General features: G+C 47.4%; 1 protein-coding gene across 2 annotated transcripts; it reads left to right on the top strand.

Annotated features, from left to right (window-relative positions):
- Positions 1-508: 508 nt before the first annotated feature.
- On the top strand, positions 509-25,550 carry RGS11 (regulator of G protein signaling 11). Of its 2 annotated transcripts, XM_036739434.1 has the most exons (17): positions 509-575; positions 4,794-4,890; positions 5,803-5,853; positions 9,262-9,368; positions 11,776-11,827; positions 14,160-14,218; positions 14,520-14,596; positions 15,075-15,156; positions 16,237-16,305; positions 18,301-18,330; positions 18,661-18,722; positions 19,105-19,218; positions 19,503-19,618; positions 20,097-20,184; positions 21,098-21,236; positions 22,391-22,473; positions 22,769-25,550. In XM_036739434.1, exons 1-17 carry the CDS (start codon positions 513-515, stop codon positions 22,905-22,907), a joined length of 1,428 nt encoding a protein of 475 aa, XP_036595329.1. In that variant the 5' UTR covers positions 509-512; the 3' UTR covers positions 22,908-25,550. The 2 variants fall into 2 exon arrangements, with proteins under 2 accessions (XP_036595329.1, XP_036595330.1); XM_036739435.1 differs by lacking the exons at positions 509-575; positions 4,794-4,890; positions 5,803-5,853; positions 9,262-9,368; positions 11,776-11,827 and adding an exon at positions 12,982-14,013 and having other exon boundaries at positions 22,769-23,891.
- Positions 25,551-26,282: the final 732 nt, after the last annotated feature.

A 26,282-nucleotide genomic window follows, 5' to 3' on the forward strand; every position in this document is an offset into this window, starting at 1 on the left:
GTCCTGTAAGGCTGACCAAGTATTTTCCCCACAACAATCATGTAAGGTCAGTAGTGCTACCATTTATCCATTTGTGTGACCCTGGGCAAGTCACTTAACTCTGTTTTCTCATCTGTAAAATGAGATGAGAAGGAAAGGTCAAGCCACCCCAAGCGTCTTTGCTAAGAAAACCCCAAATGGGGTGACGAAAAGTCAGACATGACTGAAAAGGACTGACTGAATAACCACAACAAACTGGGTCCCCTCTTCCTCCAATTGCCTCAATTGACCCATCCTCAAATGTCCAGCAGGTGGCAGCAGAACCGAAGAGGCCAGTGGGCGGGTGGGGCAGTGGGCGGGATGCCCCCCCACCCCCACTCCCCCCACCCCCCCGGGCTTCCAGCTCAGTGCTCAGCATCCCAGAGCTTTCAGTAGCTTGGGTCGGCTTCTTTTTCTCTGACTCTCCTCCTCCTGCTCCTTCTTCTCCTCTGCTCGATCTGCCTGGCCCAGCCCTGCCTGCCCCTGCAGGGGCCATGACTATCAACACCCTCCACCAGGGTGGCAGCTACAAAGTCCAGATGCCATGTCTGAGCAAGGTAAGAGGGTCAGGGAGCCTATATCCTGTCCCCCTGTGCCTGGTGATCCCATGATCCTCCCCCGGGAGGTAGAATGAGCTCATCTCTCTTGTCTACTGATTCCCTGGACAACTGATAGGAGGGGATTCAAAAGAGGGAACTGGGGGGCAGCCACATTTTCTTTGTTGGGGAGAAGAGGCCATGGGTTTGGAGCAGCCTGTGTCCTGGGAAGGAGCCCAGGGAGGGTCCTATGGCCTGGGAGAACTTGGAGAGGGTTGAGGGAGAAGAGATTCTGTCCCTCAAGACAGTCTAGCAGAGACACTGTGACTTGGAAGGACCTTGGGTGGGGAGTACCTCTGGGACCTTTAAAAGGCTTAGTAGATACCCTCTGACCTGGAACGAACCTGGGAAGGGGGTGCCCTGTGCTCTAGGAGAACCCAGAAGAGGTCCAACCTAGCAGACGCCCTGTGCTGTGGGAGGAACCTGGGAAAAACCCATTTCCCTAAGAGGACCTTGGGGATACCTTGTCATGTGGTCCTTTCTGCATGAACAATCTTAGCTTGTGGACACTAAGCTTTTTGGCCATGAGACCTGCAACATTCCTCCAGTGGCAACTGGCTGATTGGTTCTGAGTGGTCTTAACTTGCCTCCTCTTTCGGGGAGCAGAAGAGTCATTGCTGTACCTTCCCCACCCCTTATCTCCAGATTCAGACCCTTTCTCCCCTGTTCCTGCTCTTCCCTTTCTTCTCTCTGAGAGCCTCTTGGCTCTGGGTTCCCTTTGAGCAGGTTAATGTATGTGCGTATGAATAGGGTTGCTGCCGCACCCTTCTGGGAGTAGCACTGTCATTCTCCTCTATCCTGTCTGTGGTTACATCTGGGGCTCTGGCCAGAGGCTGCTGTGGTCCCAAACATCCTTGACAAAGGCCTCCCTTGGTCCCTAGCCTGGTCCTTCTCCAGAAGCAATGAGTCCCTGCTAAAGTCTGTCCAGGTCCTAGGATTCTTCTTATGTCCTTACATAACTTGACAAAATTGGGTTAGCTCTCATAGAATATAGATTGGCAGCAGTGGAAGAAACTTCAAAATATAGAATGTCAAAGCTGAAAGTGACCTTAGGGCAGAGAACATAGAATGTCAGAGCTGGAAGGGTCCTTAGAACATAGAACACAGAATGTCAGAGCTGGAGGGGTCCTTAGAACACAGAACATAAAATATCAGACCTGGAAGGGACCTTAGAAGAAAGAATATAGACTAGCATAGAATATAGAATATCAGAGGTGGAAGGATCCTTAGAACATAGAATGTCAGAGGTGGAAGGGTCCTTAGAATATAGAACATCACTATTGACAACCATATTTAGATAACTGGAGTTCCATGGGTGAGGAGGTCACTGTTCTACCATAATAAACATCCTCTGAGAGAAATGATTGTTAATAACCAATGACTTGGGGAGATTCAGATTTGCCTCTTTTGCTTTTATCCTCATTTCAAGACCTCAGTCTCTGAAGGTTGATCTAACCTTCTCCTCTCTCCAGACTCCAACCAGATGAGGCAGCCATCATGTTCCCCTCAGGTACCCCCCCTGGGGGGGGGGTAACCATAAATTCTTTGAATAGATTGTCCAAGGCTGGGATTAACTTAGAAGTAAATTATGTAATCAAAATTCAGATCCAGCCCCTTATTGTGATATTCATTCTCTCATTGTTAACCAATCAGAGTTGATTGTCACCCTACTTTTTGAAGGGAATAAAAACTGTGAGTCCACTGCCATAATGATCTTTGGTCTAAGCAGGAGATGGACAAATGATCATCCTTTTATTAAAACACTGCCATTATTAATAAAATTATTAAGTTACTCAGTGTAAGAAATGGGAGGAGGAGTTTTGTTTCTCCAGAACTAAAGGTGTACTTACACCCCCACCACCCCAGCTTTAGCAGAAACCAGGCCTCAAGGTCGGTCAGGTGAGAGGTCAGAGGCTTGTACACATGCGCATGCTTTTTGAGAAGGCAGTCAGGGGAATTAGGGAGACCAAACCCCTTGAACCAGTTCAAGCTTATCTAGGGTCTGGTCTTGGTCAAGAATCCAGGCCTACTGACTCACATAATATGCATATGTTAAAGAGGGAAAGTAGGGGAAGTAAAACAATGTAGTTTAATCCTAAACTAAGGCAAGGAAAATCTAATTAACTTCACTTTTGCTTCTGTATCCTTATTATCCTACCTGTATAAACTGTATAACCTAGGAAAACTATGTAAAAAACAAAGATTGTAAACTAACCATGACTCTAGCAGGAGTGGAGGAAATGGTTACCCCCGCTCCTGCAGTTGTATCAGTGTGAGTGTTCCCGTGAGCACTGCACCTGTTCTCTCGAGGAGCGTAATAAAATGCCTTCCTCTGCCCACTCTGGTCTTGAGTTCTTTGGGTGAGAATGGGTAAATCACATGGATCTTCCTAAGGTCAACAGAAGGAAAGCAATAGGCAGCAGAAGCTCACTGGGCTTACTCCTGGATCTTGCCTTGGGGTGTCCTGTGATCCCCACTATGGTGTTAAGAAGGCTACCACTCCGAATTCCCTTGGGGAACGCTGTGGTCTGCACAGCCTTCTTAAGGGGACATCACTTGGGACTTCCTGCCCTGTCTCGGGAGCCTTGCGATCTTACCGCCTTCCTAAGGGGCCATCACTTGGGTCCTCCTTAGGGTCTGACCACCTAGGTGATCCCCACAGATTAAGGGGGTGGGGCTACCACTTGGTCTTCCTCTGGGAGTCCTGTGGTCTGTACAGCCTTCCCTAGGGACTATCACAGGGTTCTTCCTCAGGACTTTGGCCCTGCCTAGGAAGTCCAGTGATCCCCAAAGTCGTGTGTTCTCACAATTTGGGGAAGTCCAGTGATCCCCAAAACCATGTTTCTCACACTCAGAAAAAAAGGACATAGAATATAGAATGTCAGAGCTGGAGGGGTCCTTAGAATATAGAACATAGAATGTCAGAGCTGGAGGGGTCCTTAAAATATAGAACATGGAATGACAGAGGTGGAAGGATGCTTACAGCATAGAATATAGAATTTCAGAGCTGAAGGGGTCCTTAGAACAGGAAATGTTAGCTTATGGATATGGAAGGACCTTAGATACCATCAGTCCAACCCCTGTTTTTGCAGATGAGGAAGCTGGGATTCAGTAAGGAAAAAGTCCCAACCCCCCAGTTTTGATTGGCTATTTTCCTAGACTATTCTTTAAAAGTCTGATCCTTCATGGTCCATCTCTCCAAGTTCCGTTACCCCTCCATCTACAAGAATCTCTGGAACTAACTAGCATTGACTAACAGGCTCTCCTGGGCTTCCTCAAAGGCCTCCCAGTCCACTTTCCCAGAGGCTCTCTGTCCCCAGCACTCTCATTCCATTGGCTTTTCAGGGAGGCCTGGCTGTTGATCTCTGGGAAGGGATAAACAGCTCGATAGCAGAGCCATGGGCTGATCGGCGCCATCCTACCCCTTGGCCCTGAAGAGAGCCAAGGTCTGAGCTGGGAAGGCATTTAGTCAAATTCTAAAAATAAAAGCAGCTTGCTTGGTTATAGACTAGACTCCTGCCCTGGCCCCCGGGAGGGAAGGTTGGGGGAGGGGGAGCCCTGCTCTTCCTCTTGGTGGGGGAGTGGGGAGGGAAGGAGAACCAGGAGCCCTCCCAAGAATCTTGTTCTCAGCCCCTGGGACAAAATGTTAAAAAGGAGGTTGGTGTTTCCTCTGCCTCTGGCTTCCTGCCCAGCTCTCTAGGCAGTCCCTCCTCTTTTCCTCCCCCAGGAGCACAGCGGAGGAGTCCCCTAGAGAGGAGGAACAATTTTATACAGAAGCAGATGTGGCTGCTTGTGAGGGGGTCTAAAGTGATTTCAGAGGCTCTGAAGTCCCTCCTGTCCACCTCCCCAACCAAAAGGAGACCTCTCCTACTTAGAACCTGGTACCTGAAATTCTACCGTTCAAGATTCATTCGTTTGACTTGATCCCTAGTTAAAATGCAAACACTCCTGGGAGCAGACTTTGATAATGCAGAAACTGAGAGAATACTGGATCCCTAAAGTGCAAGGAGAAGTGGGGCCCACTGAGAGAGGAAAGGGGTGCAGGGGTTAGGGGACAGAAGACCAAAGGCAGGCAGACTTTACCTCCTTCCCTGAACCAACAGAATGAAGGCCCAGGGCAGCGTAGCCTTATTGGGGTGGGTTAGGGGGGCTTCATCCTTCCATCTCTGTATTCCGCAGATGGAGCGTGTGATTGTGGGCATGCAAGACCCAGACATGGGTGTTAAGATGCGGAATCAACGCCTGCTCATCACAGTGATTCCCCATGCCATGACAGGTGAGTCCTGTAGTCCTGAGGGGATTGGAGAGGAGAAAGCCTCTAAGGTGCCCATGTCTAGTCTGGGGAGAGGGGAGACTATTTGGAAAGGTTTCTGGGAGAGACAGCAAAGGCAGGTCTGTTGCATGCTGAAGTTGACCAGGCCCTGAGGATCCCCACAGCTTGGTAAAATCCCTTCGATGAAGTGCCAAGATATGAGACCCGGGGTGCTGATGGCCCAGCCCACCAGCCCTCAGCTCTGAAAGGAGAGCTGGTCTGCCCTTCCCCCATAGCTTCTCTCCCATTAATGCACTTGGTTATCAATTATGCATCAGGTTGGGGGCAGGGATTGAGCTGAGAAGAGCTTGGGGTCCAAGGCTCTGTCTTCTTCTTGCTGGAGAGCAGTGCTGCTTCCATCCTACCCCAAATCTCCCTGACTTTTTGACCCCACCCCATCTCATCTCCATTTTGTGCTTGGGTTCCCTAGGCTTTTGTCCAGCTAACAGAGTGAGACAGCACGTGTCCCTCCTGGAGCCCTCCCTTGGGACCCCAGAAATGAGGAGTGTCTTCCCCTATCTGATTGTGGGATGGATGGAGGTGGAGGTGGAGTGTGGTGTCCAGTGACACCACCAGCCTTAGAAACCCTGCCCACTGGTCTGGAGAAGGGGGTGCCTGGTCTGACACCTTCTGAGCTGCTCAGCTTTGCCTATGCCATCCCTTCTCCTGCATCTGCCTCTCCCTCCTGCCAGCCTATTCACCAGCCTTATCAGTGTTGCCAAATTCTCACTCTTCGAACAGAGGAAGAAGGGGGAGGGGAGGCAGAAAGGGAGCTAAAATCAGGACTAGGCCTAACTTGGTCTTCCCCATATTGCTGTCCATCTCTGTGTCTCTCTCTGTCTCATTTTCTCCTTCTCTTTCTGTCTCTCTCAAAAGGCAGTGACATTGTGGAGTGGCTCATCCAGAAATTCTCTATCTCAGAGGAAGGTAAGAGAATATTAAGGTTGGGAGGAACCATTTCCTTCTCCTCAGGCAGGAAGGACTGACTAAATATTGCCCCTGTCCTCCAGGTCCTCTGGGGAGCAGGAGAGACCCACGGTTCGTTTGCCCACCAGCAAAGGCACCGAGTTGGGCTGGTTCCTAACTGCAGTCTCCCACAGCCACACCAAACATGGTCTTTCCTCTACCCTTCTCTTTCTTTCCTCCTGAGGACACTGAGGGCTCAGTCCAATCTTTGAGATGATTATTGTTCCTAATTTAATTCCTTGTTAGGAAGTGTAATCTCCAAGTGCAGTGAGCTAGCTGCCAAAGACAGTGAGTTCCCCAATGCCAGAGGTATTGGAGCAAAGCTGGATGACAGCTGGTTGGGTAGGTGGGTTGGGGTAGATGCCTTAGGCAGTCCCTTCCAGCTCCGAGATTCTGTAATCTATAGAGGATGGGGGCTGGGGTGGAGGCGAGGTGAGGCTAACAAAGAGCTGGGACCTTCCAGAAGGGGCTGGGGAGCACTGTATGCGGATTAGAACCTCCATGAGGGCAGTGGGGGTGTTTTCCTGCAGAGTTCAGGCTCCTGATCCTGTGACACACTCTGGAAGCCTGATGCCCCTCCCTCCAGCAGCCTTTAATGGGACTGGAGAGTCGGGCTTTTATCTTGTCCTCACTGGGGACCAGGGTTGAATGTATTTGCTCTGCACCCACTGCAAGGAAACAGGTGACTCCTCTCAGGAGACTGGAAGACAGCGAAGACCCAGACTGAGTAGCAGGGGGGCACTTGGGCAGAAGCAGTAACTGAGAATAACCTTGGGGTCTGGGTCGGGAGCTGCTGGAGGCTGGCTTGGGCTGACACAGAATCCCTCCCCGGTTTCCCCGAAGTTTCTGATCACCCTGGCTTTACTAACTCTGTCTTCCTCCTCCCCTTCCTCCTCCTCCTTCCCCCTCCCCTTCCTCATCTATCTCCTCCTTCTCCCCTTTCTCTTCTTCCTCCTCCTCCTCCCTCTTCCCCTCCTCCCTTTCCTATTCCTCCCCCCTTTCTCTTCCTCCTCTTCCTCCCTCTTCCCCTCCTGCCTTTCCTGTTCCTCCCTCCTCCTCTTCTCCCCCTCCTTTTTCTCCTCCTCCTCTCCCTCTTCTCTTCACCCTCTTACCCACCTTCCCCTCCTTCTCTCCCTCTTCCCTTCCTTCTCCTTCTCTTTCCCTCCTTCCTCTCCTCTCCTCTTCCTCTCTTCCTCCTCCCTTCCCCCTCCTCTTCTACTTCTCCCTTCTCCCCTTTCTCTTCCTTTTCCTCCTTCCTTTCCTATTCCTCCTCCCTCTATTCTTCTTCCCCTTCCTTTTTCCTCCTCCTCCTCTCCCTCCTCCCTTTACTGTCCTACCCACCTTCTCCTCCTTCCCCTCCTCCTCCCACTCCTCTCCCCTTCCTACTCCTTCTCTTCCCCTCCTTCATCTCTTCTCCTCTTCCTCTCTCTTCCTCCTCCCTTCCCCTCCTCCTCTTCCTCCCCCTTCTCCCCTTTCTTTTCTCCACCTTCCCTCCTCCCTCTCTTCCTCCTCCTCCTCTTCCCTCTCCGTTTCCTCCTTCTCACCCTTCTCCTCCTCCTCTTTCTCCTCACTTAGGGCTTAAAGGATCATGGGATTCAGTGCAGGAATACACCAAATGCTTCATCTGACAGATGAGGAAATCTCTTCTAGAATCCCTTGCTTTCTTCCAATTTCAGCTCCCTCTGGCACTTATACAAGACCTTTCCTGGTTCCCCCTGGTATCTAACACCTCCCCACCCTGATATTACTTTGTAGGGTTTTTTTTTACATTCTAATAGAATTTTTCCCCAATTACATGTAAAGACAATTTTCAACATTCATTTTTTTGGAAAGATTTTGAGTTCCAAATTTTTCTCCCTCCTCCTTCCCTCCTCTCCCCCTTCCCCAAGACAGCAAGCAATCTGATATAGGTTATACATATGCAATAGTATAAAACTTGTATATACTTTCTAATCACTTTGATGTGTACAGCTCTTTAAGGGCAGAAGTTAGTCAGCTAGCTGTAGAGTGAATAGTGGGGGACTTGGGGTCAGAAAGACTCGAGTGCAAATTCTGACTTGGTCACCTCCTAGATACATAACCCTAGGCTCATTATCTAATCTCAGCCTCAGTTTCCTCATCTGTAAAACGGAGAGATTAATAGCACCTACCTCCCCCAGTTGTCATGAGGCTTAAATGAGATAATAAATTGTAAAGTGCTTAGCACAATGCCTGGCACAGAGTATATACTATATAAATGTTAGCTGTTATTATTATTATTATTAGAAATATTATAGCTGTTTATTTATATACTACTATTATATATTATTCAGACACTTTCTAGCTGTGTGACCCTGGACAAGTCACTTACCCCCGTTTGCCTCAGTTTCCTCATCTGTAAAACGAGGTTGGGAAGGAAATGGCAAACCTCTCCAGCATCTTTGCCAAGAAAACCCTAAATGGGGTCATAAAGAATCAACTAAACAAAAACAAATTATTATTATTAAACAATATATCAAATATTTTGCAAATATTTAATGTTCTACATAAATGCTAGATGTTATTAGTGTCTCTGTAGTTGTAGTGCTGGGCACATATGGTTTTGTTTTTGAACAGAGCTAGGATTTAATCAGGGTAGGGAGCTATTAAGGCTTAAATCATAATAAGCTAATATTAAGACTTAAAGCTGTACTAAAACTTTTGGGACACCTCGTATTATGAAGTTTACTTTAGAAATAGGGAACTAGGGGCAGCTAGGTGGTGCAGTGAGTAGAGCACTGACCTGGAGTCAGGAGGACTTGAGTTCAAATCCTCACTCAGATATTTGACACATTTACTAACTGTGTGACCTTGGGCAAGTCACTTAACACCAATTGCCTTGCCTTCCCCCCTCCAAAAACAGAACAAAGAAAGAACTGGGGAACTTTAGGTGTGGATTACCCATGCATTGTTAGACTCATTTGAAGGGTTGAGAAAGAACTGATAAATAGAAGCATGTAATAGAATGATTTTACATATATACACACATATTTGTATCTAATAGTAGCCATCTCTAGGGTGGGGAGGAGGGAGGGAAAAAAAGGAAAAAAATAAATTTACATGAGAACTTTATTTTATATTTAAAAGTAATAGCAAGTTGTACATAATAGATTTACAGTTTCATGTGTAATCATCTTTTTTATTATACCGTTATGGAAATGCTCATTTTATTCCATAAATTAAAAATAAAATAAATAAAACATTTTTAAAAAAAGAACTGAGGGGAGGGATAAATTTAGAAGGGAGATTATGTAAAAACCAAAGGTATCAACATTAAAAAAAAAAAAATGTGGTCCCTAGAACTAGATACCTTTTTCCAGAGGTGATCTAAGCCCAAATCTCCCTCTGCAGAGTCTCTCCACCTGGGGAATCTCATTGTGAAACATGGCTACATCTATCCCCTGAAGGACCCTCGATGCCTTGTGCTCCGAGCAGATGATTCCCCTTACAGATTCCAGGTGAGGCTGCCGTTCAGTTCAATTCCCAGCTTTCTATGATTAAGGGAACTCAAGACCCAGAGAGGTGAGGGCCTTTCCCGAGGTCACACAGCAGATTTTGAATGCTTTGATGGTGGTGGTGGTGGAGGGGTGTCCAGCCTTCAAGGTGGGGCATCCTCCAGCCAGCCAGCCAACCTGGCAAAGGCCCTGGGCACCCAGTTCCTGGGTTTGGCTTCAAAGAGGGAGGGGCTCTGTAGGATTGGTGTTGTGGGGGCTGGAGCTAACGCCTAGATAGGTGTAGTTCAGTTCCTCTCCCTCACCCACCCCACTTAGGCCTCCTAGATTTCAGCTGGCCCCTCTCCCAGTTCTTCACTTAAAGCAAAAGACCTGATTTGCATTTTTCACATATTATTTTTACTTTATAAAAATGGCAAACGAGGGGGAACGAGGTGGTGGTGGGTACAGTACCATACTTGCGAGTGGAAGCTCAGGGCTCAGAGTTGGCACTACCACTCCCATCCTAACAGTGTATGGTGATGGGCATGCCACTAAAATGCTTTGAACTTCAGTTTCTTCCTCTGTAAAGTGGGGCTAACACTTGAACCATTTCTCTTATTGGATTGTTATAAAACAGAGAGCTTTGTGGACCACAGAGTGCCAGAGAAAAGTGAGAAGGATTTGGAGTCTGAGGTCCCGGGTTCAAATCTCAGCTTTTCTGCTTATTACAAGTGCTGTGACCTTGAAGAAGAGAGTTCACTTTTCTGGGCCTCGGTTTCCCGATTTGTTAAATGGAGTCCCTTCCAGCTTTAATGTGTGGCCCTAAAATCCCATTATTATCATCACTACCTCATCCTCTTCTTCCCTATTCCCATATCTTTCAGCACCTGTGCTGGGGTGGGTGGCAGGGGGCTTACTTAGCCAGGGAGGACAGCTGAGCCATCTCTAATGCCGATCGGGGAGCCCATTTCCGGCCAAGTTAATTGCAGCTAGAGATGGAGTCCCCCAAAGGTGGGACTCTTAGTGAGGAGGCTGGGCACCAGAGGCCTGCTCCACCCTCTTCCTGTGGGGAAGGGAGTGGTAGCCATGGGATGTGAGTTTGGGAGAGAGATAAGGAACTGGATTGTCTTAGTGCCAAAATAAGCTTTGTGCCACCCTACAGAAGACCTCACTTAGAGGAAATGATGAAGTAGGCTGAGTCTGGGAATTGGGTCATAGGAGTTTCGAACTGGGGACCTTCTAGTTAAAACTGTCCATTTAACAGATGGGAAGACTGAGGCTCAGCTAAGTGAAATGCCTTGCTCAGGAAATGAGGGCCAGAGCTGAGATTCAAACCTAGAACTTCTAACTCCAAATTCTTCGCTCATTCCTGATCCTTCCTCTGTGTGTGACCTTAAGCTAGTTTCCTCTGTCTCTGGGGCTGCAGACCTAGAAGTGGACCGAAGGGCTTCTAAGGTCTTTCTAGCTTTAAATAACACTCTCAAAAGTACACAGGGCTTTGTAGTTTACAAAGCACCGTTTTGTTTGATCACTGCAGCAAGCCTGTGGAGTAAGAGAGGCACGTATTGTTGTCCCCGTTGGACAGTTAAGGAAACAAAGGCCCAGAGAGGAAAAGGAATTTGCCCAAGATTACACAAATGAATCAATGGCAGAGCCTAGGAGACCCCTCATTCCAGGGCTGGAGCTCTTCCCTTTTTCATTTTAGGTTGAGGGAAAGTACATAAGCAAAGGCAGGTGGAATTTAAAAAACCCAGTTTAGAGAATAGAGAGGATCTGTCTTCAGTAGGGGCAGATAATGTTAGAGGGGTAATTTGGGGCCCTGGTCTAGGTGGCAGAGAGCCTTGAATGCCACAATGAAGAATCAGGTGAGTGGGAAAGGCCACACATACTTGTTCATGAAGAAGGAGGGATGCTGTGCTCCGGAAAAGAGCATCTTTCTGCTTCTCCATCCTTCTGAAAGAGCATCTGGCTTCTGCCTAAGATTTAGGTTTAATTTTTCACTAATCCTTTCCATCCACAGCATCTGGCTCTGTACCAGTCTGTACAATTCCAGGAATCAGTATCTTACCTTATCTGAGAGGCCTTTTCCTGGTGCTCTTTAATGCTGGGGCCTTCCCTAGGAGATTACCTCCAAGGTATCCTATAAAAAACATGTAGGCACATGGTTATTTGCATGTGGTCTCCTCATTAGAATATAAGCTCTTTGAGGGCAGGGACAATGTCTTTTGGCTTTCTTTGTATCCCCAGCACCTAGCACAGGGCCTGATACATAGAGCTTAAAAATTAGAGCTTGTTGACTTGATTCGACCACAAGTTTGGAATAAGGTCTGGGGTCCTCCAGGAAGCCTTCCTGAAGGAGGAGAGGAGATGGGGGATCCCACTCTGCTATTTCCAGCCCTTGATGTCCTGCTCTCCACCTCCTCCCCCCTAGACACCCTATTTCTGGATGAGCACTAAGTGGCCAGCTGCTGAACTGGATTATGGTAAGTGGGTCAGGGCCAGAGGCAGGGCTGTGGCTAACAGATCTTGAATGATTTAATAGTGGTGGAGGGGGGTGTCCAGAGACTGGCAGGCTCACAAGAATGTCAGTTCTCTGAGGGGCCCAGGAGGTCATGCAGTTCAACTCCCTCTTTCTACAATTAAGGGAAATCAAGATCCAGAGAGGGTGAAGGACTTTACCCAAAGTCTCACAGCTATTCACTGAAGGGCTCCTGCCCGTTGGGTCTCAGCTCTTCTCCCTTCATTCCTCCCCAAGCCCAGTCAATGTCTTCAGGGCAGGGCCAGCTGCTGCCTGGGAGAGTCTGGGTGCCAGCCAACCTCTGCCCTCGGTGAGGCCACCCTGTTCTGTTCAAGCTGCTGAAATGTATTACTTTGTCATTTTGGGCAAGCTATTTTACCTCCGTTTGCCCCAATTTCCTGATTTGTAAAGACAACAGTGATGATGGCACCTGTCTCCCAGGGCCATCGTGAGATCAAAACGATAGAATTGTGATAACAATAATTATAAAGTGCTAACACAGTGGCTGGCGTATGCTAAACACTACGTTTTTATTATCTCTCTAATTTAATGCACTTGTTCTATACCTGATAGCTTTAAAGTGGTTTTAAAATGCCAAAGATAATAAGCCCAATGACTTTTATGTGATCATTTGGAAACATGATCAATGTCATCTGGTCTGGGTTATTTTGCATTTCTAAATTCTCCAGAAATAATGTCAGACAAAGCAACTTTTAATGTGGATTTTGTTACATATGCATTGGGCTTTTACAAGGACCTAATTAAGAAATTAGATATTTGACAACTGTTAAATATTTAACGAGGTATATTTAGTTATAAGCAGCCAATAATAATAGTAATGCTATTACTGCTAATAATAATATTTAGTATAGTAGCAGATTTCCATTTGAAAATCTTGGCTATTATGAAAGTATATAGGGTGGCTTAAAGATGTGGCTTCAACATATTAGTGATGAGTCAACTATTAGGTGTTTGCTGTATGTTTGAAGCCCCAGAATATGGGTAGTTTTAATTTATAAGTAAAGGATTAACGAAATGTTAATTATTATGGAAACGTCAAGAAACATATTCAAGCTCTAAGTAGTGGTTAGTGAAATTTTGCTATTTTAGGCAAAAATTCCTTGGACTGTAAATTTACTGTTGTTTTGGGATTTACTTACCAGGATAATTGTCGAAATTGTCATAAAACCAATAGTCGCAAAAGGCATGTGTGGTATTCTGAAAACTGCTTTAAAGGTGGATGTTTATGCCTGGGAAAGGTTTTGGGGACAATCTAGGACATGGCCTATGTAGTAGCCTTCTGACTCTGTTTCCCTCTTGTGCTATTTCCTTTCTGGAAAAGGAAAATTTCCCACCTGGTTAATCCTGAGCCTTGCCTTTAACAACACTCTGTGACTACATGATTGGCTTTCAGATTTGACTCATGCCTAGAATCAGAGCTAAGGGAATTTTTTTTTCCAGCAGAGCTAAGGGAGTTTTCCCCTGTGTTATGTTATAACTCTGTCCTTCCCTTTCTTTTCATAGCAAATTTCTATAATCAAGAAGTTTTGTAAGCACAACACTAAATCCATTAAATAATAGATTGATACTGGAACATCTCTAAGTTGTCATAACAGGATTCAAGTATGACCATCTTATAATTTTAACCTATGCTTATGGGCGAATTTTAATATAGGGATGAAATCCTCTAAAGGGAGAAATGATTAGACAAAGTAATAAGACAAAGATATAATGTATAAGTTTTCTAATAAAATGGAATAGTGAATTTTGGAAAAAGCAACAGGATTAGTCTGATTTTTCTAAGAACTATATGCAGATGTATATGATTGGTTGCCAAAATTTATCTATCATGGAAATTCAGGCTCTGGGTTCAAGTTTTAAGTTTAGCAATATGTTTTGGATAATAAATTCTCAAAATTGGATTAAAGATTTATTAATTAAAGATTAATTGGATTTTTACACAAAAATTGCATTGATAATGGTACAGAAAGTTAAAATTATTTTCCCATTTTTTAATCTGTCTGATAATCTTAAAGGACAGAGGAGTTCATTTTCAGTGAGACTCATGAATTTTTAAGATTCTTATATCAAGTACAGGATTTAAGTCACTAACAGGTGGGATTGGCACATGCTCAGGACTCCAGGGATGAGGTAAGACTTCCTGCGATGGTGCTACAGGGCACAGGGGTGTGGGGAGGGTGGGGGTGTTTGCCCTCTGTCTATGGTGCATATGCATGTATGTGAGCAAGTACACATGCATGCACACACGTGTGTGCACGTCATGTCTGCCTTTCCAGCTATCTATTTGGCCAAGAAGAATATACGGAAACAAGGGGACCTGATAGAACATGAAAAGGTAGGATGGTCCCAGCCCCACCTCCCCTGTCCAATATATTCAGATCCAGCTCCCTACTGATGGGGATTCCCATTGGAATATAGAAACGGCTTGATTTCTTCAATGCAGATGACACACAGACCACCCAGCTCCTTCCCCTCTTGGCTAGGCCCCACTCAGAACTGCCTCAGAGCCCTCTATCCCCTGCCTCTCTCTCCTAGAGGGGATGGGGCCTGAAGAGACAGCCAAGAGGCAGAGGCAGGGGTAGGGCTGGGTAGGGGGCCCCCTGACTGGAGCCCCTCTCCTCCTCTCCCTCCTACAGGATTACTATAACCAGCTGCATAGGAAGATCAATCACACATGGGACTTTGTAGTGATGCAGGCCCGGGAGCAGCTGAGGTGAGCATCTCTCTGCCCTTCTTCCCCCCCACCCCCTATCCCCATTTGTCTCAGGCCATAGCCACACTGGCCATGGCCCCTGAGTCTGTGGTCTGGACCAGGGACTGTGTCAAATACTCCCCTGCCCTCCTAGCTTATCTCCTGGCACTGCCTAGAGTGGGGGGCTGGGAGTGGGGGAGGGATGGGTCTCTGGAGGATACAGAACCAGGACCTAAGCCACTCAGCTGGGAAAGGAGATAAGAGAAAATGGGATGGCCAGATGTCGGTCAGCAGGCTTTCCAGATGTTAGGGGGAGAGTGTCGGCTAATCCAACCACCCCTAGGTTCTACCCCCACCCCTTCCCAACTCTGCTTAATCTTCTCTGAGAGCAAGGATTAGAGTCACGCTCTCCCCAGAGATCAGCACATCCCCAGCCTGATCTCTGTCTGACCCAACATCTTCCCTCCTCTCTGGCCTGATCATCTTCCCTTCCCTTCAGAGCAGCCAAGCAGCGCCGGAAAGGGGACAGAATTGTCACTGAGTGCCAGGAGCAGACTTACTGGCTGGTGAATCGGCCCCCGGTGAGAGACTCTCCTCCTGTGCCCCTCAGACCAGGGAGCTTTGTGATGTTAGGCAAATCGCTTGACCGCTCTGGGCCTCAGGATCCCTTCCCTACCCAGAGAGGGATCTGGACTAGTAGAGAGGGGAAGAAAGAGGAAAGGCCTAGCAGACAGGGGGGAAATTGCACATTGGAAATGACAGATGGCGAAGGGGATTTCAGTGGGGGGCTTAGGAAAAGGAGCACAGAAGACAAACTTTCTCCGAGGCCAACTGAGTCGGGGTAGGGGGCTGGCAGGGCCTCGCCGAGCGGGAAGCTGTGGAGAGGAGGCCAGAGTGGATGGATGGATTTTGGGACATGATCGGCTTCCCTCAACTCCTCACTCTTCAGGCCAGCCTGGGGTCAGTTCTACTCTCTGTCTCCCTCTGCTGTAGCTGAGGGTAACCACAGTCTCTGGGAGCCACCCAGTAGGGTTTTGGGGAGCTGAGACCCTAGAGAGTGTTTAGTTTTTAAGCTGTTCCCTGCCCTGTCCCACCTCCCCTCATCCCAAACCAGGTTAATCAGGAACCTAGCTCCCCTTTCCTTCTTTGTGAAATGAGGACAGGACAGGATTTCTTGTCTTGAGGCTGGCTTCGTTCCCACCCTCCAGCAGGAAGCAGTGGCTATGGGCCTGGAGAGACCTTGCACTATGGACCTGGCCCTGTGCAGTGGACAGCAGAACCCAAATTCTTGCCCAATTGGCTGCGTTGTGCCCGAGCCATAATGTGAGGAATAATTAAGGTGATGATGACGATGAGCATTTTTAGGAACAAGGATTATAGAGAGCTAAAAGGGACCTGGGATGCCGCTTAGTCCAACTCCTTCATTTTAGAGTTGGGCAAGCCGAGACCCAGAAGTCAAGTGACTTGACCAAGGCCACCAGAATTACCATATCAGAAATAGGTTGTAGGTCGTCTGACTTTAGCAGCAGTGTTCATTCCACTGTACCCGGGGACTAGGAGCTGTGAAACCCATTTGGGGACAGAGGGTCTGGGGAGGTGGGGGACAGTAGGAAGTTGAGAGTTGATGCCTCCATTTTCCTTCCCCCCCATTTCTCTGTCAGCCAGGAGCCCTGAATGTGATGGAGCAGGGACCTGAGCGGGGTAACTGCTATACCACCAGGGTACAGATGGTGAGTGGACCTCCTTTGCCCTGGCAGGTTATAGGAAATAACCCTTACCCTGTCTACCCAATGGAGGAATTGCAAGGACGGCCGACTCTGGCAGGATTTCTGGATCTATACTGGGAGCTGACCTCAGCCTCTTTTTCCCCCGCTGCTTCCCATCTCCCTTCTTCCCTCTTTAGCTGGGTTCCAGCTCTGGCTTTGGATCAAGACCTCTCATGTCCCTGATTTCCCACCCCATACCCTCTCTCTCTCCAAGCCCCTCCCCTAAACATACACAAAGAAGGAACTGACTGAAGCCACAATGTGAAGGATGATTAAAGGTATGAGAAGCGTGTTTAGGAACAAGAATCCCTAAGATTATACATTCTAGAGCTGGATGGGACCTGGAGTGCCACTTAGCCCAAGCCTCTCATTTACAGTTGGGGAAGCTGACACCCAGGTCAAGTGACTTGGCCAAGGCCACACAGCTAGTACATGTAAGAGACAGGTTGTAGGTCCTCTGATTTGAGAGGTAGTGCTGCGTTCCCCGGGGCCAGGAGCTATAAAGCCCCATATGGGAACAGCAGGTTTGGGGAGGAATTAGACAACAGCAGATTGTCTTGTGGCTGGTAATGGTTGGTTGCTTCAGATAGGCCGGAACCAGGCTGAACTCCTTTTCTAACTTTTTTTTTTTTTTAGAATCAGACCTGTGATTTTATTGGCACAGGAGATTTCTAATGAGGAAGGCCCTGGAAAGTAGAAACTTCCATCTTTTTCCCCTCCCCCTGCCTGGACTCTAGAGTCTTAAAAAGAGAGTTCCAAAAGCCTCTTCCCTTCCAGCCAAGTCCAGTCCATTCTTTTGCGCTAGAGTTTTGGGCCTTGTTATGGTTAACGTTGGACCCCTACCTGGCTATAGCCTTCAGCTGCAGCCAGATACTGGACCATTCAAGGCCCTCCAGTAGCTCCCTGGGATGGAAAGGTTGAGATGTGAACAAGGATTCCCGTTAGCACTCAACTTATTTTATTTGACTCGCTGTGGATGGGAGCTAAGTGGGTCTAATCCTAGCTTGGTCTCCAACCTTCTATGTGACTGGGCAGGTTCCTTCCCCTCTGGGCCCGTTTCCTTGTCTGTAAATAGGAATATTGAACTAGATGACCTCTAAGGGTCTCCATGGGCAGCTAGGTGAGGCTGTAGTGCAGAGTGTGGGGCTAAAGTGAGAAAGATCTGAGTTCAAATCCAGCCTCAGACCCTGGACGAGTCGCTTGACCCAGTTTTCCTCAGTTTCCTCATCTGTAAAAAAAGCTGGAGAAGGAAATGGCAAATTACACCAGTATCTCTGCCAAGAGAACCCCAAATGGGGTCACAGAGTTAGACAGGACTAAAAAGGTTCTCTGAAGTTCCGAAATTACAGACATTTATATATACCTGAACTGTGACCTCAGATACGTTCCCAACAGCAGGGGGTGGACTCCGCTGAGCTAGCCACACTCTCCCGGGCACCAGAGGCTCCGGTGTCTGAGAGGCTGGTAGGGTTAGAGTCTAGCCAGGGCTTGGGACTAAGGAAGTGAGCAGAAACGTGGGGGAAAGACTGTAAGCTTGCTTTCATCAGTGTTGATGGGGAGAAGTTCTATCCAACGAGCGCGGTATCTTTTTGCCTATGAGATAAAAATAGCTAGCATTTATTTTAATCTCACGACAGCTCAGTGAGAGAGGAGCTATCCTTATCCCCATTTAGCAAATGGGGAAACAGAGACAGACAGAAGTGAAGTTATTGGCTCAGGGTTTTACAGCTAGTAAGTCTAAATCAGGATTCGAACCCAAGTTCTCCTGTCTCTATCTGCTCTATCCGCTGTGCCACGTAGGTAACTCGCTCACTAATCATGCTTCCTTCTTATCCTCGATTCTGGTTGTGGGTCAGAGGGAAGAGAGAAGAAGTCATTGCTCATTAGGGTCTCTCATAGCCCCCCATTCACCAGACTCTTCTGCCTTTCCCTCACCTTACTTGTCTTAATCTTTTTCAGACCAAAAATATGGATTTTTATAAGCGAGAGGTAAGCGCTTAGACTGTCCTTGGATTCTATGGAGGGGAACACATCGTGGGGCCCTGGGAGCCTTCCAGGTTGGGGGAACCTGTGTTTAGTCTGAGGCCTGCTGGGAGACAGGACGATAGGGCTGTGGGTGGAATCTGGTTACTTCCTGGCTATGGGCATACCCCACTTTAAAATGTCCTAATTGGGTAAATATGGACAAAGATTAAAGACAAGGGAGGCTCGACTGTCTCCATCCACCCAATTGGCAAGTCGTCTCTGGCTGATCTGGGGACCTTAAAGCTGGCTAGAGCTGATCCCTCCTCACCCCTTTATTCTTGTGCCTCTGCCTAGATCGAGTACTGTAAGAAAGCGATGAGTAGGACTAGGGTGAAGTCTTCTATCTGCCTGGAAGCGTGAGTGCCTCCGGACTGGGAAGAACAGGGTCTGGGCAGGTGGGAGGACGGGGATGTCATACGCATCCACCCCAAATCTCTCTCAAATGTTTCCTTTGTCCTCACCCGTATTCCCCTGCTTTCTAAATCACCATCTGGCCTTTCCTGGGCTCACTCTTACCAGAGCAGCCCTTTCCTTTCTACAAGGCCTTCTTGAGTGGGTAGGGTTCCTCCAAATCATCTGCATTCTCTGGTTCCGCCACTTACTACCTTTGTGACCTTGGGCATATCATTTATCAGTTTTCTCATCTGTAGAATGAGGGGATTGAACCAATTGACCTCCAAGTTTTCTCCCAGCTCTAAATGCATATTCTTGTTATCCTTGTGGGTTCTTTCCACCCAGATATCTTAAGTTCAATGACCAGTACATGCCCCATGACCCCATCATGTCTGGCTGCCTGCCCAGTAATCCTTGGATCACTGATGATACTGACTACTGGTCAATGAATGCACCCACGTGAGTATTCTTCCCACCTGCTGAGGGGGAGTGGAGAGGACTGGGCAACCCTACTTTCTAGTAGGATAACCATCCCATACATATTGCTGATTCTTGGTGGGGACCATGGGCCCAGACACAGGAAATCTGGCTCCAGAATTCACCGAGGCCCTCCCATTTAGGGGTCTGTATCCTAAAGGGACCTGAATAGTACCTGCCCTAATGAGCACTGGATCCATTTCTCTAATTCTGAGAGTTATGGGGACATAAAAGGAGCTGCCACCACATACACATTTATTGCCTAGGGTGACGACACCTACTAAGTTACGGGTTGAGCGTTGGGCCTTTAACTTCGGAGAGCTCCTGGGGGATCCTCTGGGCCATATACAGTTCATGGAGTTCCTCAAGAAAGAGTTCAGTGGTAAGACAGCTACCCCCAGCTCCACCCTTGGTCATGCTCCTGTAGGGGATTCAGGGACCAAAGAGGATCCTGGGTGATAACAGCCAGGGTACAAATACAGAAACAGGTTAAGTATCTGAAGTAGGATTTGAACTCAGGTCTTTCCAACTACAAGTTCAATACTCTACCTGGCCACCTAGATGCTAGCATGCCTGACATGATGATGTCCTTCCTGCTCCGGGCTCAGCCTTTTCCTTCTCATTTCTCCAGCTCTCCCAGTTCCCTGGAGCCTTGTCTCTTCACCAGAACACTGTGAGCCAAGCACTCCTTATTCCTCCCTAGCCAGTGGGGATAGGGGGGAAATGGGAGGATGTTCAGGAGGATGACTAGGTGTGCAGTCGGGGGCCCCAGCTCACTCTGCTGGGGGCCTTTGGGGCTTCTCCCTGAACATTCCTTCTGTCATCTCATCTCTGGTCACCCCTTCCTCCCTCCCACCCAGCTGAGAACCTGAGCTTCTGGGAAGCATGTGAGGACCTGAGATATGGGGAACAGTCCAAGATTGCTGAGAGTGTGGACTCTGTCTACCAGTGAGCCTCACCTCTTCCCCCGCCCCCTGCTCTGGGTCCTGACTTTCCTTGGGTTCCTTCACTCCTGGTGGGTGGGGCAGAGACTGGACAGAGAATCTTCCCGTCAGAAGGGGTTTTTCTTCGGAGGTCTTTAGGTCCATTCCTCTGCTGTCTATGCATATGCGGATCTACTGAGGTGAGGGTAGGATGGGAAATTTTTGACATGTCTGAGGGAGCACTGACTCCCAAGCTGCCTCCCTTCCACTCCTCAGTTGAGGCCAAATTAACTAATGCTTCCTTTTGGGAGTGGTGCACCCAATTCCCTCTCTGATGAAGGGGAGTGGGATTAGCCAAAGAGGTGCCCCTGGATATTCTGAGGTGTTAGGTGGTCCGGCTGAGCCTGCTGAGTGAGGGGAGGGGAGGAACAGCCTGAGGATGGAGTAAACCAAGATACAGGTTCCTGGTAACAGAATAGAAGGGTACAGGGACCTTGTCTCTCTCTCTACTCTTTTTAAAAGTATCTACATTCCTGAGACAGGTAATAGGTCACCTAAAACTATGGGAGGATCAATCTATTAGCCAGGTGGGAACCAGAACGAGCTACACAGTACGTACTTAAGGGTGGGGAAGGTGAGAGAGAGAGAGAGAGAGAGAGAGAGAGAGAGAGAGAGGAGAGACAGAGACAGACAGAGACAGAGACAGACAGACAGACAGAGAGAGAGAGGCAAAGACAGACAGACAGAAAGAGAGAGAGAGAGAGAGAGAGAGAGAGAGAGAGAGACCCTGAATGGGGGGGGGGGCACGGTGAAAGAGCCAAGGCAATTTTAGAGGATTTTTCCCAGTGCCTCGATGGGCAACAGTATCTTAAAGGCAGGCCACAGGCTGCAAGCCCTTCTGCTAATTTGTCCATATTTCTTTACCTTTTGGGGTTCAGACAGTTTCTTGCCCCTGGGGCCACACGCTGGGTCAACATTGACAGCAAGACTATGGAGAAGACACTTGAAGGGATCCGCAGACCCCATCGTTACGTCATGGATGATGCCCAGATGCATATCTACATGCTTATGAAAAAGGTGCTGGGATTAGGGGTTCGGTGAAGTTGGGAAAAACAAAAGCGTTCCCATCTGAAAGTATCAACTCCCTGTTAGGGCAGTGGCTGGGTTTAAGCTAGAAAACCATGCATTTGTCATAGAGAAATACAAAAAGCTTATCTTCATGCCTTGAAGGTCAAGTAGCCCACTGGCTGGGACCCTTAACTTAGAAAAATTTTAAATGCCTGGGGCTTGGAATGTGTGCATTCATCCATTTATTCACTTATGCTTTATTTCCCACCAACTACCAAGAAGCTTTTGAGTTGAAGGCTACACACAAGTGAAAACACAAATGTCAAACAGGGAACAAAAATAAAACCAAAACCAAACCAAAATCAGTTACGAGGAGAATAGATGTTAGTAGACATCTGAGATGAATCGTAGTGTAGCTGTTCAGTCATTTCAGTGGTGTCTGACTTTTTGTGACCCCATTTGGGTTTTCTTGGCAGAGATCCTGGAGCAGTTTGCCATCTCTTTCTCCAGCTCATTTTATAGATAAGGAAACTGAGGCAGAGTGTTAAGTGACTTGCCCAGGGTCACACAGCTAGTAAGTGCCTGAGGCCACATTTGAACTCAGGTCTTCCTGACTCCAGACCTGGCACTCTATCCCCTGCACCACCTAGCTGCCCTTCTGGGTTGAGTTAGATCTGACAATTATTCTGAAGATAATTATAAGAAAGCACAGAGTAATGGGATCATTAATGGAGTTTCCTCACAAGTTGTTCGAGAGTCTTGTGGGAGGGGGACTGGAGGTGGGGATTATCAAATTGAGGAGGAAGCTGTGGACTTGGACATTCCTCTATTCTGGAGGCATCTATCTTTAAAAAGGCAGCATGGAGTAGTGGCAACAACTCTGAATTTGGAGTCACAGGGCCTGGGTTCGAATCTTCTCTCTGCTACTTCCTACCTGTGACTTTGAGCAACCCATAAATCTCTGTGAGCCTCAGCTTCCTGGGCATTAGACTAGATCTCCAAGACCATGATTCTATACCGAACCACTTGAACAATTTCTTAGAAGGCGATGTTATGGTCCTGGGAAGTAAGGTGATGTTACGGTCCTGGGAAGTAAAAGCACAAATCTCAAACAATTGTGTAAGGAATGCTGTTGGAATAAGGTGGTCCTGCCTGTCTTTCAGGACTCCTATCCCAGGTTCTTAAAGTCAGACATGTATAAGACACTCCTGGCAGAGGCCGTGATTCCACCTGAGACCAAGAAACGGTGAGTTTCACCCATCCCCCTGCCTTGATCCTAACTCACTCTATTTCCTAAACTCCAAAATTCGGGTGTAGAGGGGCTTGAGGGACAGGAGGCCATTTACCACCAATAACCACTCTATCGTGTGAGAGAGTTGGAATTGGGAATTACCATGCAGGTCGACCTCACCTTATCCCATTCCATGGAATGAAGAGAGGTCTCTCATTGAGCCAAGACTAGAGAATAGCTTCCAAATTTGCATTGCCCCTTGGGGGTCCCGGCCTTCATCCTTCTTTTCTCTGTCTGTCTGTCCCTCCAGAGTGTTTCCATTCATGAGGAAGCAGCGCCATTCCAGCCCTAGCCCGGCCCTCCTCCTGCCCTCAGAACAAGAGCCCAAAGGGGAGGACAAGAGCAAGTCCCTGGCTTCTGGCACCTCTACTGGGGAAGGGGAAGGCTAGGCAAGGTAGTCCTCCCTTCCCCTGTTGCCACTTCTCCATCTCCTCTGGTTGACAGCCTGGAGGATGTAATTGGAGAGGGGAGGGGTTGGTGGTGCTAGGTGTGGGGAAGGAGACAGAGAGAAAAGCATTTCATGAACTGAGGTGTGTGAGGGCTCCCCTGTCCTCCCTCCTTGTCCCAGCCATCTCCAGCGTCCTCCAAGGAGAGGTTATAAAGCCCACCAATTCCTTACCCCTAATCCTAAGAGTCAGTCCTCAGGTATCTATCTCACCCACCCCAGCCTTTGGCAGAGGAAGCATGGTGTGGACAAGGTGGAGAAAAGCTTAGCAGTAAGGGGACAGGTGGTCTTAGCTTTGTTGGTAACCTGCTCTCTGGGTCTGTTTCCTTCCTGTACAAGTTACTTAGATAATACAAAGGCTTGGAGCAAGTGTTCCCTAAGGTTTCCTCTTCCAGCTCTAAAATTCCATTATTCCATCCCCTGTCCAGCCAACCCTGGCTTGGTGACTTCTGAACCGAATGTTTTCCCAGGCTCCGTTAGAACCCTTCACAGTTCTGTAGGCGAGTAGTTATTTTTTATGGCTCTCTAGGGTCAGCTCCTCAAGGAACAGCTGTTGCCTGCCTTAAAGCCTCCAGGTGTCCTTCATGTACATGTGAGCACATGCATGAACCCCTAGGAACTTCAGTTTCCTGGATAAGCAGCAGCTTCCTCTTCTTCCTTCCCCTGTCGTCAGGCTCTCATAGTTCCAAAAGATGATAAGAGTAAGTCTGCTGAGCCGAACCCTCCAGGGTAGGGCAGGAACCTCAAGTTTGCTGGGAGGAAAAATAGGGCAAAACTTCCTGCTTCCCCAGTATCAGAAAAAGTTGAAGCCATTGATTTCTAGCTTGCCTCAAAGGGAAATATTGCCAAATAAATGTGTCTTGGTTTTGGGTTTTTTTGGAGGGGAGAGGGCAGGGCAATTGGGGTTAGGTGACATGCCCAAGGTCATACAGCTAGTAAGGGTGTCGAACGCCTGAGGCCGCATTTGAACTCAGGTCCTCCTGACTCCAGGGCCAGTGCTCTACTCACTGCCCCTCCAAATAAGTGAATCTGGGATTTGAGAGGGATTCACAAGTCTTCTAGTTTAACCCACATGTGAAGACGATTTTGATCTACCTGTGGTCCACTTTACTTTGGGACAGCTCTAACCTTTAGGAGAGCACTTCAAATACTTGAAACCAGCTGTCATCAAGCATGCTTCAAGCTAAACAACTCATCCACACATGCCATGATTTTGGGACCCTTCACCATCAAAGTGGGGCAGCTAGTGATGCAGTAGATATGGGGACAAGCCTGGAATCAAGAAGACTCATTTTCCCAAGTTCAAATCTGACCTCAGACACTTATTAGCTGTGTGACCCTAGGCAAGTCACTTAACTATTTGCCTCAGTTTCCTCATCTGTAAAATAAAGTGGAGAAGGAACTGGCAAACCACTCCAGTATCTTTGCTAAGAAAAACCCAAATGGGGTGAGTGGGACATGACTGAAAAACCATCAAAGTTGCCCTCTTCTGGATACTCTCCAGCTTATCACTGTACTCCCTGAAATGTGGCATTCAGAATAGAACTTGATCCTCCAAATGCAGCCTTAGCACGGTCAGGTATAAGACTATTGCTTCTTTCAATGCTGCTTAGGATTACATTACATTTTTTGGCTGCTATATATCACATTCTTGACTTGTTGAGCTCAATGCACTAAGACCCTTAGATCTCTTTTCAGATGAACTTTTGTCTAGCCATACCATCTGTATCTTGCACTTACGAAGTTAGTTTTCCGAATCCAAAAGTGAGAATTTACGTTTATCCCTATTAAATTTTATCCAATTAGATCTGGCTCAAAAATCTAGCATGTCAGAACCTTTTTGGATCTGATATTATCATCCAACATGTTAGCTATCTTGTTAGCTTTCTGACGGAAGGCCAAGACAGTGTTGGCTACACTAGTGCACGTCTATATAATTGGAGTCCTCTATCACTATGCCAGGCTTGGGATGTTTCCAAAATTTCTCATTTCCTTTCTGTCCAGAAAAGATGTTGCAATGACAATATTGGTTCTGTTTCTGTCTCTGGTGATCTTTATGCAAATGTTCTCCACCATGTTTTCTTCTTCCAATTCCTGGATTTTTAAAAATAGGTATATATTGTAGTATACAACGCTACTCCTTATCTACCCTCTCCCCCCTCCCCTTTTGCCCACCCTGTTCCTCTGGAATCTCTCCAAAGGCAGTCATGGGTTTCATCCCACCAGGTCTCAGTGATTTGACCTATGGTCGAATTTTGTTTCCTTGTATTGTTATCACTAACCTCGTCTTTGCCCCCCAAATTTTGGGTGTACAAAAGCGTATGTATCTAAGCCCACAGATTTTTATTGCTATTCCTTTTTTGGATCTTACCTCTTGTGAATTTCTGGGTATCTCTATTGCTATTATTGATAATTAGGGGGTTTTCTCCAACTTTTTTTTCTTTTTCATTTAACTTTCTTTTGAGAGGGAGCAGCATGGGGTAGTGCAAAGTATCAGACAGTCCTGCAGCCCAACACTCCTCCAAACCAGATGAAAATGTAATTGGGAAATATTTAACAAAATAAAAATACAACAGAACACACATAACATCAATATGTGGTTTTCTAAGTTGATATGAAGCCCAAAGGCCCTGTTTCTATTTGATGCCAAAGGTGTAGTGGATAAAGCAGGCCTCTGAGCCAGGAGGACCCAGGTTCAAGGGTTTGACACATACTCGGTGTATTATCCTGGGGGACTCACTTAACCTCTCAGTGCTCATAGGCAACTCTCTAAAACTATAAATTGCAGAGGATAATGACCTACACTGGCAGTGGGAATTTTCTCACCTGGAAGTTACCTATGTAAATGAAATCACTGGTCTAGTCCTAATCTCTGTTGATCAGATTTGCAAGACTCCAGCCAATACATTTTTACTAGTCTTGTTAGGTCAAGAGTCCATCATTCCTGTGTTTCAACCTGTGGCCCAGAAATCCCAAATCCATCCAGGTCACTAGCTTTGCCTTCTATTGGCAGACCAATGAACAATTCCACTAGTGCCCCTGAAGTCTTCACTTTCTTGGCCATGACTCAGTAGCCCTTAGCAATGAATTCTGGTGCTATTGTTAGTAGCCATGTAAGTCACAAGAAATGGGTGGGACAGTCCTTGGGTTTGACAACTTTGGGAAGGTACTCCATGTTTTAGAGACACATGGCCTTAGAAGAAAACAGACTTCTTTAGTACCAATGGCAGGCATCATCAACCAACATGACTGGTCTTTTTCCTGTTACTCATTGGTCTGATGAAACCACCTCATGATTCCTAATAGGATGAGCAACTGC

The sequence above is a fragment of the Trichosurus vulpecula genome, chromosome 9 (assembly GCF_011100635.1).
Source record: "Trichosurus vulpecula isolate mTriVul1 chromosome 9, mTriVul1.pri, whole genome shotgun sequence".
Classification (NCBI taxonomy): domain Eukaryota; kingdom Metazoa; phylum Chordata; class Mammalia; order Diprotodontia; family Phalangeridae; genus Trichosurus; species Trichosurus vulpecula.